The 11,420-nt window shown below is 36.3% G+C and overlaps 1 protein-coding gene across 2 annotated transcripts; it reads left to right on the top strand.

Annotated features, from left to right (window-relative positions):
- Positions 1–1,315: 1,315 nt before the first annotated feature.
- Syx13 (syntaxin 13) lies at positions 1,316–4,045 on the top strand. Of its 2 annotated transcripts, XM_090171969.1 has the most exons (10): positions 1,316–1,459; positions 1,594–1,676; positions 1,737–1,799; positions 1,984–2,053; positions 2,115–2,205; positions 2,271–2,345; positions 3,035–3,211; positions 3,428–3,542; positions 3,608–3,690; positions 3,759–4,045. In XM_090171969.1, the coding sequence occupies exons 2-10, from the start codon at positions 1,598–1,600 to the stop codon at positions 3,849–3,851; spliced, it is 846 nt and encodes a 281-aa protein (XP_090028095.1). In that variant the 5' UTR covers positions 1,316–1,459; positions 1,594–1,597; the 3' UTR covers positions 3,852–4,045. The 2 variants fall into 2 exon arrangements, with proteins under 2 accessions (XP_090028095.1, XP_090028096.1); XM_090171970.1 differs by lacking the exon at positions 1,316–1,459 and having other exon boundaries at positions 1,550–1,676.
- Positions 4,046–11,420: the final 7,375 nt, after the last annotated feature.

The following is an 11,420-nucleotide window of genomic DNA, read 5'->3' on the forward strand; positions in this document are numbered from 1 at the left end:
GTGTCACTTAACGATTTCGGTTAATGGTAGTCTGTCAGAAGTCGCGTAAACGGAAACTCACTCCTGTCTCTCTTTGCTGGCAAATTTACTGTCAAATTAGATTGATGGCTATAAATATGAGTGAAAGCGCGTTCAAGTCTCAAATTGGAAAAAAACCAACTAATATAATCGTAAATGCAATCAAGGACAATAGATACAGGGACGAGAAAGTGTATTGGCGGCCTCTGTTGGAATATATCACCTAAAACGACCTAAACGCAAGGAGAGTTAGTTGTAAACCAAAAAATGGTGGTCACCTAATTTTAGCGGTTCTTGACGAGGCTTAAGTGTTCAAAACAAATGGGCATTTTTTTATTTACTCTCGTAGTTTTATTTTTAATTTAACATCAAAATGGTAAAAACTACAATAATACTGTCCATGGTGAACCACGTCTTAACAATGTCCGCGGTTTGTTTACATCTAACTCCCCGTCAATATGAAGATGTTTTAAATCGAAATTTTTTTCCTGCTTTCTCGTCCCTGTATCTACTGTCCTTGATGCAATAGTCAATTGCTTTATCAGGCTTTATATGATTTATATGGTCATTGGCGAAACAGATTTAAAGAACTTAGTGCTGTGAGAATAGGAAATGTCATACTTTTTTTAATGTTATTCATGATTCAACTCATAACTTATTTTTGGATTAGTGATGGATAGAATATAGGTAACTAGAGTTTCATACATCGGAGTTCGGAAATCTGACGGTAATCTTTATTATTTGGTAGAGGCGCCATCTATTTACAGTATTTATTAGCTTCCACTCAAGCCCGTGCTCTGATAAAATGTCTTGGAAGAACTTACCACAGTTATACCAATAATAACTGTTTCATGTATGTAACGTTAACAAAATCTGAGGTATCTAGTTTTAGGTGACGTCTTTTTATTTTACTAGTTAACTAGTAGACGGCGCCACCAACGTATGATAAAGTTTCATATTTCCCTTGACGAACAGATTTTAAATTTACCTCTAACTATACTATTCCCAACTCAGCGGATGAGACGACTTGGTTTAATTTTTATGGCATTAAAAAAAGGATAACTCTTCGAGTTTCGCACGACCAAAGTGTTGTATCACAAATTTAAGTAGAAACAACTTCATGCGAAAAATATATTAAAACGTTCTTTATAACTTCCACAAATCTTTATTTTAAATTTACCAATCTACCGCCAAAGAGCTAGTTGTGAAAAGGGGCTCTATAGCGCCATCTGTGGCAATAAATCTCTGTATACCGTTTCACGAGACTAGATGGCGCTCTATGCAGTGAAAACCAAATTAAGCAGATGATGCTCATCGTCTCGTGACATGTACTGTGATGTACATTGTTAATACATTTATGAAAAGTTATGTAAAAAATAAGAAAATACAAGTGTACAATATTTAATCTTATAGTTTATAGAATAAATAACAAAATTGTAAGGTATGCTAAGTTTTTTACCTGAGTATTAAATGGATTTATATAGAAGTACTAAAGAATATATATTTGTATCAAGCCTTTGCGTGTTAATATAGGAGGGTGTTGTTGGTTATATTTAATTGTAATTTTATTTTAAGCTAAATGTCTTATGGAAGTTCAAGTAGTTTCCCAAGTTATGGGGCCACGTCTAGTGATACCAGTCCATCTCGCTCTTCGACAGGTTAACTATTATTGTAAAATTAAAATAACTAAATACATTAATCCCTCTTTAATATAATAGTTATGAAGTACAATCAGATATCGGATTCCATTAGTTCCAGTATATTTGCCATAAATAACAATGGTAATATTTCAATTATTATTATTTACAAACTTCCTTGTTATATACTCTTGATTAAAGGAGATCAGTCATGTTAATTATAAAGTGCAAAACCAGTCCCTCCTAATGTTCAGTTGCGTCTCCATTTATCAACAGTATGTAAAAAGAAATCTTAAAAATTGTTAATTTAACAAAATGTTTTAATTAGTTGCTGCCATTGAAAGAGCGTATAAGCAATTGGCGACTGCAAATGATACCATTGTGCTTAGGGATAAAGTGTATGTTTCGCTTTTGCTAATAGTTGCGAATCTGCAATAACATCTAAATTTGATATTATAGGCAAAAAACCATCCATGAAACAAGCCTTAGAGCATCAGACACAGCTGCTTGTATCAAAGAGTTAACTGTATTGGCTCAGCAAGGAGATAAAGTAAGAAAACTAGTTATAATACTCATCTAATTTTTCTACTATTTGTAATTATTCTTTTCGAATAGACTCAAAGATTACAGCTAGAACGCTTAAAGAATGAATTTCAAGAGACAATACACAGATTTAGCAGCTTGCAAAAGGTAAAATTATTCTATAATTGTCAAATTTGACCACTGGCTAATTGGTAGGGGTGTGCGAGTACTCGGCTCGAAACTCTGTAAGTCTTGTTAATAAACTTGCTGAGCTTACGAGTTTAAAGTTTAGACAAGGTCAAACTCACTAAGAACTTGTTTGCAGTTTCAGTTCATAACGAGTACTTGATTAGCTAATAATAGTGACTATAATAAAAAATATTCGGCGTAACCACCATAACATTGTAGATCGCGTTGTCTGGTTCAACCAATATCTTCAGCAACACGGCCAACGTTGATCACGCGTTACGAATCAAAGTTTGCTGTGACAAGACATGAAATCAGGACAGTGATGTTTTGCATTCTATTCATGCCATTTATCAAAACCTTCTATAAAATTAAAATTTTACGAAATAAAAAAGCCTAAGGAGGCTAATGCTCGAAATAAATATTTTAAATTTCCTAAATTCATTCATTTGTTTGAATATTAGTAAAACTCCTTAATAATTTCTGACTTGTTTATGATTTGTAAGCTTGTTAAGGGCTCGAAACCTAGAAAAGGGGTTAACTTAAAACTCGTAAGCTCGCAAAATTTTTCAAACTCTGACTTTAACTCGGCTAGAAAAAATTTTGAAACTCAAACTCGACTAGGTAGGTGAAAAAACACACCCCTACTAATCTGTTTACGTAATTTACAGCAAGTGGCCACTAAGATGAAATATTCTCAACCAGCAAAACCACAACATCAAACGTCATCCGCAGCTGGTTTCTGGGTTAGTGATGACGACCCAGAGGAAGAGAAAATGTCATTGGTCGAGGAGGAGAAGAGGATGCAGCAGCAGAAGCAACTCGAAGCTGATTTGGAGTTTGAACAAGTTATTAACTTTCCTTCTAGCTATAAATAATTTTAAACCACTTTTGTACAATAAAATTTTATTTACGTTCGCTACAGCCATTTCGACGCCAGTCACTGTACAAAAGTGGTTTAAAATTATTTATATCTAGTTTTATGTACAAGACTGTCCTTAATCACTTATAACATTCCTTCTATCTTTCACAATTTAATCTTCTAAAACGCAAATTGCATTTAGGCCTATTACCAAGAGCGTGAGCAGAGAATAACGCAAATTGAAACGGATATGAATGATGTCAATCAAATCATGAGGGACCTAGCGACAATGGTCCAACAACAAGCTGATCCTATTCGTATGTTTATTAAAAGTTTTACTTGTTCATTTTATAGAAACTGTAAAATAGTTTTTTGGCTAAAGATACCATAGAAGCAAATGTCGAGAGGGCATCAACCAACGTTGATGATGGTCGAGCGCAACTGATCAAAGCCAGTGAATACCAGGTTCGTTATTTTATTTTACTTGTTTCTTGTCAACGTTTCTTTTTGGCAGCGTTTACTTTTCTTTTCAGAAAAAAGTCCGGCAGAAGATGTGTATTTTCATTGTATTATTGCTGATTGTGGGAGGTGTAATTGCTATTATATTGTATTTCTCGTTGAAATAGTCACTTGTAACCATTAATTAAAATTGCCATTGATGTGATTATTCATCGTAATCTAGAATATAGGTATTTGTAAAATATAGTGAAACTGTATATTGATGGTTATTAACTCCTATCACTAACAAACTGCTTAAAGAGTTAATTTGAATTTTACAAATATTTTTTAAATGTTATTTGTTTTGATTTTACAGACATGTATATAATTTACTTTTGAAAAAATGATTACAAATAAATTTATTCTATTAATACAAAAAAATTAAATATTGACCAGAGCTTATATAATTTTTTTTGAGAACAAACTTATGTGTAGGCCAAAGGGGCTTTTATAATAGGAGTGCACTTGCGCAAAATGCCAAACGTTTTCCCATTCATGAAAATATTTGAAATATTTTGTACAGATTTTATTCGCGAACGAAACGAGTCTAGATGGCGTAACTGTGCTAGCTTCACTGAGGTAGCGGCCATAGAGCAACCCACTCCCATAGAGTAGAATCATGGACACTGTATCTGTAGAGATACAGTGTCGATGATGAAACATTAATCCTAATGGGCCAACTTGTTTTCGAGGCGTGAAAAAATATAGTCCGAAGAGCGATTGTGTTAGTTTTACATTTTTTAGAGTATGATTCTGTATGAACTTACTTTTTTATCCGGATAGTGCTCGCCAAAATCCTGAAATTTTCGCAGAATTTCTCTCCTCCGTAGCACCACGGCCAACTTTGATTTCTCACGCATCTCTCGCGCTACAGCGGCCATCTCATTCGTTGACGTTTCTGTGTTAACCTATGAGGCTGAGCAAAAGATGTGTATGACGTCAGCGCCCCTAGCGGATTATTATTTTTAGTATAGTTTTTACATTGAAGACAATATAACCACCGAGCGTGGCGCTGAACTCCTACACGTTTTAGTACAGTTTATAGGGGGAAAATCCTTGCTCGCGGAATTTCGAACAGCGCGTGATCAAAGTTGGCCGTGGTAGCACGAGCAATTTGGGGCATATCAAAGCTGTAGTTTTATCTTGGAGGAGAGAAGTATTCTGGAGTGGAAAAGTCGTGTGCACCTGCGGCTTTGAAAAATTCCCAACATGCTCTTTTTGGTCGGACGTCATCAAGCTGACGTCCGACCAAAAACCGGTTTAACCGGGGTAGTCTGGGTAATTCTAACAGCAATAGGCGGGAAAGGACGTTCTTATTACCGCTATGGGATTTTCCACTCCAGAATACTTCCCTCCTCCAAGGTTTTATTCCTAAAATAGAAGGAACTGAAGTGGAGGGATTCTGTTTACTTGTAGAAGTTTTCAAACCAGAAGTTTTTAATCATAATATTAGGCTTATTATCGAAATAAAATAAAAAAATTACGTGGTGCGCGCGACCCGACGTTTCAAGAAGAATTTACAAGGAGCCTTCGGTTTCATCGTTTTTCTACTACGTAGGCTTGTGTATGCCTATTTCAATTACTACTGCGTAGGACTTTTTCCTCGGTGTTAAATCAACCTGCTTTTAATCCCAGATGTAAAGAAATGTATTACAGGCAATTAGCCAATGATACGCTTCGCATTTTCTGACGTCATGGGTGCCGAGAAGAATTTTAGGAGTCTGGAAATTCGCCGAAAAACTCGATTTCCACTATTTCAACTTCTTTTTATAATAATTCAAAGACCACTTAACCGATTTCGATGAAATTTTCTGTACTTGATATAAAATGTTTCCTCTTTCTAATGAATCATTAATTAGCCATAGCTAAAATTTCGTGCAACCAACACTTTAAATATTGATTAATATTTAGTCATTTGAAAAATGAAATGCGCACGCCTGTTGCCGTTTCCTCGAATATCTCTTGTTTTTTTTGTCATTTAGTTCTTAATGAAGTATCTATCTTTATTTATCTTTCTTTCGTTCTTTACATAGCGCCAGAGCTACCAGAGGTGTGGGGACCTATGGGATTTCTATGGTGGGGACGATATCCGTGTACATATTTGTCTTCTAGCAGATCGAGCAGAAAGATCTGTAGTGAGGAAAGTTTATTGTCTATTTGTACTTCAAGGTCGCTTTCATCCATGTTCATAGAGTAAACAACTCATATAGAGTGGAAGGCTATCAGCGAAATACGCAACGTCTTGTTTTCAAGGCGTGAAATAAACAAGTTCGGCTAAAGGTAATGTACACTATCCGGATAAAAAAGTAAGTTTGTACTCTAAAAAATGTAAAACTAACACCATCGCTCTTCGGACTATATTTGTTCACGCCTCGAAAACAAGTTCGCCCATTAGGATTAATGTTTCATGCGCTTCCATATGTCCATGTTCTATACTTGCTGGTTTTTTTGTGACGAATTATGTAGTATAAATTATAAAAACTATGCACTATTTTGAAAACATAATTTTTGATTTTATGAAAACAGCTATTTTGATCCAGTGCGTAAAGGGAGAAAAGTTTTCAAAATTAATCATTTAACTGTTTGTTTAAAAAAAATTATTATGATAGAAAAATTTTAAAAACGTTTGTCAAATGAAGAATTTTGAGCTCTCTAAAAAGCGGGGCTACGCACTGACATAATATGTACACCTGATTACAGAATACTTTGATACCTGATTACCGTTGAATACCCTCGATTTTCGAATATTATTGAGTACTGAATATTTCATGATTAATTGAGCTTTGTTTATCGTCTAAATAATTTCTGTAGATGCCGAATTTTCAAAAGTGAATACCATTGATTATATCTTGATTACATTTGAATACCACATGATTATTACCGATTATTCGTTAAAACTACTGATTTTTTATTTTCATCAAAAAGAAAAATGATTATCCAATCCAAATAATCGAATGTCAATTTTAACCAACGAAAATCGTTGATCATACTACGAATTCACAAGATTATTACTGATTACTGATTAATTCTACTGATGTATCAGTGAGTACTCTTAGGGGCTGCCCCCAGCGCCCCTAACCCCGTATGAGCGATTTGCGAACTATCCTAACTTTTAAAATCGCGCAATTTAGGCTTAGGTCTCTTATAACTGGAACGCGCCGCGCGTGCAAAACATATTTTTTGCGTCTTCAGCAGCGCGCCCTTTTACGTTGTTTTTCTGTCTCACCGACTTCTCACCAGGTGTCGCGGCGGACGCGGGCTTTTCGATTTCCCGACATTTCTTTATTTGATTAAAAATTAACCACTCAATATTTTTTGATGCGGTTTTCGCCATAAATTTTAGTTTTTAATGGGCTATAGGGCTATCTAACTGGTTAAAGCTTGACCGTTCCCCTTTAACTTTTTCTATTGGGGTTGGCGAGTTAACTTAATGGATATTACAATTAAATATGGCCAGTTTAAAGTCTAGGGGATTCATTTTCATTTAAATTAGCTTATAATAATAAGGTAACTTCAAAGTACTTACAAGAGAAGACTCTAATTGAGGTTTTGTCATGACAATATATAATAAACAAGTAATGATTGATAAAGTTAAATTAACATACAGTTATAAAAACATACCCAATCAAGTGAGCTAGCGAGCAGTAGCTGCACGGCTTCAAAGGAATCTTAATTATATTAATAGCATTATTCTTATTTACATATTTACATTGGGAACGTTAAACAAGTAAAACCATATTACGTCAGTCCTGGTAGCGCTTATCAGGATGACATTGTGTTGCAAAGAAGAACGGTGTAGTGACGGTGGTGCGATTACGAAGACGTTTCTGATCGGTGGCTAACTTCGTGGCAAAGCAGGCACTTCGCGTTGTGAGGACAAGAGCTCTAGTTGGACAAGGCGCGGGACCAGCGGTGTCTTAGCTCAATGGACTAACCACTATCAGATGGCCTGTACACCGATTAAGCGTACTCAACACTGATAAAGTTAAAGACTCTAAATATTACGCGTAATCTCATTAGTACAAGTAAAGGCTTGTAGCAATGGGTAGCGTGTACACAAATATAAAAAATAAACATATGTTGGCAAAGTTAAGTTAAGTTAATTCGGCTTTCCGTTACCATGCAACGCGTTTTGAAATTTTTAATGTTTAGGCTTAGTTTCTCTTTTTGGTGTAATAGTAGCAAGTCAGATTTCCCCAAATAGGACGAAACCGGTCTATAGTTTGAATTTCTGGCAATTTGATTTAGTTTTTTACTCGAAGATCTATTTGGTATCAAGCACCATTTATGTGTGCTTGTAAAACTAGAGCCATAAACTAGGAGCTCAAAACTCGGGCGTCCAGTGTTCGAACGACCCCTAGCTAAAAGCTTTTTGAGTTTGAATATCACATGATTATTTCTGATTACCACTGATTACTGGATCATTAAGTAAATGATTTCTGAATTAAAATAATCGTTTACTCGAACGTTTGTACACCTGCTTATATAAGTAAGTCACCCTTCGCAACTCAATTGTATTCCCTTTAAAGGTATTAGAGGTAGCTAACCCTTAAAAAAAATTCAGAAGTAGTGAAGGGTTACGTGTTGGAACGATTCTTGTCCTGGATAATCTTTTATTTGTCTATGTTACAACGATCTAAATTATAATGAGACAATATCCGTCCTCCTCTCTATTTATAGATACCAATTTGACGTGGATTTAACTTTCGATAATAGTATTTCCCGAGTCACGGAATACCGTGATTCGGTTTCTAATAATCTTAAGTTTCACAAACATATAATTCACGTTTGTTCTCGTGCTAACAGTATTATTACATTAACTTTGAACTCATTTTTCTAAAGTGATGCCAGATCTATTTTGCAGTATACTAGTTCGGTGTGGAATACACATTTTGAATTAGAAAAGTGGCATAAACTTAGAATGTCGATTAAAGACTATGGATATTTTCGCTCGAGACATGCTAAGCTAAACTCTGTTCTTAGTCGACATGAAGTCTTGTCTCGAATAGAAGCTCACTTACCTTCTGTGCTCTTTTTAAAGCATCTAATACGTTATTTTACGCGGAACTAGATCAGTTTCGTAAAGAACATGACAAATTCTGCAAGATATTGAATGTGATAACTAATCGGGGATACTAGACTTACTAGCAAATTAATTTTAAGAACCTTTTGGAGAACGGAGGTAGTGGAACCTTAGACATTTCTAGTGTATAAGTATATAGTTTCCAGGTGCCAGTTAGATGGTGTCCAGGCACTTGCGCCTAAAGAATATTTTCCCTTTGAGATATCTTTCTCGTGACTTTTAACTGGCCGCTTCTTTAATCAGTTAAAGTTCCTGAACACCACTGGCCCGCCCCAGTGGTGGATTAACTACCATTCGGGCCCCTAGGGCTGGGCTTTAATAGGGCCCCACTGAAATTGCTACCTCTAGCCTACGTCTCGCAGCCCCTACCTTTTGCCAATATCCTCTGGCCCCTAGGCATAAGCCTACTAAGCTTAATCCGCCACTGTTCAGCAATTTAACCATACAATTCTCACCGTGATTGTGTCACCCGTGGCACTTAGAAGATGATCGTGCTTGGTCATTGCAACACGGATCGTGCTGCAGTGGGTTGAAATTATCTCCTAGCTGACTCGATAGCTGGGGCTTCTAGTGTGAACAACTTTAAAGGACTTTTTAGGAAACATTTCACAAAATCATTTTGTGCATTCTAAATTTGTAATAGATGGTTAGGAAAACCGCTTAGAAATTTGGGACACGTGGCATATCTCTGCTTAGTACTTTTATTACTATTTTTGGTGCTCATAAATTTTCTATTATGACTTGGAGGTTAATGCCTTTATGTCCTCGCTCGTTAAGAAACCATAGCGCCATCTTTGATAATGGACATTATTCCTACTTCCACCAAGCGTCGGTTATTGAAAGCTTGGAGGTGGACAACAGTGAAGCCGACGCTATTTTTACATGGTTGCCATGCATTTTTCATTCTAAATTATTGGTTTAACATCAAAAATGTTATTCAGTCCTGCTTCGACCTAAAAAGAGATATGATTTTAGATTCATTTTTCATGAAATTGTTTTATATTGTTTTCTAATAAACGACCTATAACTTCTTTTTTCTCGCTATGGTCATTCATTCTTAACTTACTTAAACTGAGCTCACAGAAGTCAAGGACAGCACGATAACCGGCAGGGTCCAGATTATGCTGATAGTGATTTCAACATTTAAAAGCCAATATTTTTAACTATTAACAAGCTTGCTTAAAATGTGGCAGATTTTCAAACTTTATGAACACAAACATTTACGGTAAAATAAAATACGTGACGAGCCAAATTTCAAATAAGACCCTCCAGGTATAGTGTCTAGTAACCTTAAGCCTAGCCAGAATTCCATAATAGCCCCCTTCAATGGAAAGTTTAAAAAAAATGATAATAATCAGCTAGGGTAAAGCCCAAGGCACCACCTTAGGTGATTAATTAATTAATTCAGTTTTGGCAGGGTTAGAATGCGTAGGATGGTGGTGGTAAGATCTTCATACCACGCGAGCCAACTGTACAGCTCCCAACTCTTACCGTCAACCTCAATAGTTTTTTATGGAAAGGGGAAATAGAAGAATTCGGTGGGTAACTGCTCTAACCAGTGGGGAGATAATTGGCAAACTCAACGCACAGTGGCGTAGCTAGCATGGGTGACACCCGGGGCGGTTATCATTGTGTGCTACTTACTAGTCTCTAGTTTGTGTTAGTTTTTATTTTTTAACTGTCGGGTGTCACCCCTAATCATTCCCAAACGGTTGGCACCCGGGGCGGGCCGCCCCCACCGCCCACCCTAGCTACGCCACTGGAGCCACAAGCTGGGATCAAATCCTTCTCATCTTGCTGCGTGACGAAAGTGCTAACCACTCCGCCACCTCATTCAAATCGAATAAAAACATTTTTTTTATTTCCTATTCCTAACGTACACATTTCTTGATTAGTTCCAATCTACGCTCTGACGGCACTCTGAATATTTATCATTTTCGTTTTTAAACTTTATTTTTGTGCTAACATGCGTAAAAATTATAATTCTGTGAATTATAGCGTGTTTTACAGTTTTAATAACGTTCTGTCCATCGCTATGATTTGATTCGATGGAATAATCTCTCTGAACCTCACCAGATGACGGGATAATTACCCGTGGAGCATTCAAAATTTTCCCGGTAGTCAAGGAGAAATTGCCGCCCGGAAAAAATTTGCTCGCTGATATTTCGGTTCAAGTATTTCTGATACCTTACCAGAGTGCGTTTGTACTGAAAATGTCTATGCCTTAACACAAGTACTTTCTGAATTATTAACAACTAAAAATTATCTCTTGGCATTTGAGACAGAGCTCAGATATTTTTAAATAAATATTGTGAGCCTGAGACGAGATAGATAAATTTCCTCGTTAAAACCGAGCCCGAGCAGCGCGATTGTGGAACGAATATTGTAACTAGTAAGCCTGAGCTTAAGCCCCTGTTAAAATAAAAATTACTTTGAGCTCAAGCTGAACCCATTTCATGATTCACATTACTTGCAGCTCAAGCCCGAGCCCGTATTAAAAATTAACGTACTAAGAGCTCAGCCTTGAGCCCGAGCTCGAGACTGATTTCGGAGGTGAGCCCGAGCTCAAGTAACGATTACGATTGAGCCCGAGACCGATTTGAATACTGTTTTC

This window comes from Leiobunum rupestre, chromosome 4 (genome assembly GCF_980474605.1).
Source record: "Leiobunum rupestre chromosome 4, qqLeiRupe1.1.hap1, whole genome shotgun sequence".
In the NCBI taxonomy this organism is placed as follows: domain Eukaryota; kingdom Metazoa; phylum Arthropoda; class Arachnida; order Opiliones; family Sclerosomatidae; genus Leiobunum; species Leiobunum rupestre.

Coding starts and splice junctions, on each gene's coding strand:
- Syx13 (XM_090171969.1), top strand. CDS start 1,598: ATGTCTTATGGAAGTTCAAGTAGTTTCCCAAGTTATGGGGCCACGTCT. Junction 1,800..1,983: donor ATTTGCCATAAATAACAATG/GTAATATTTCAA, acceptor TGTTTTAATTAG/TTGCTGCCATTGAAAGAGCG. Junction 2,054..2,114: donor ATTGTGCTTAGGGATAAAGT/GTATGTTTCGCT, acceptor TTGATATTATAG/GCAAAAAACCATCCATGAAA.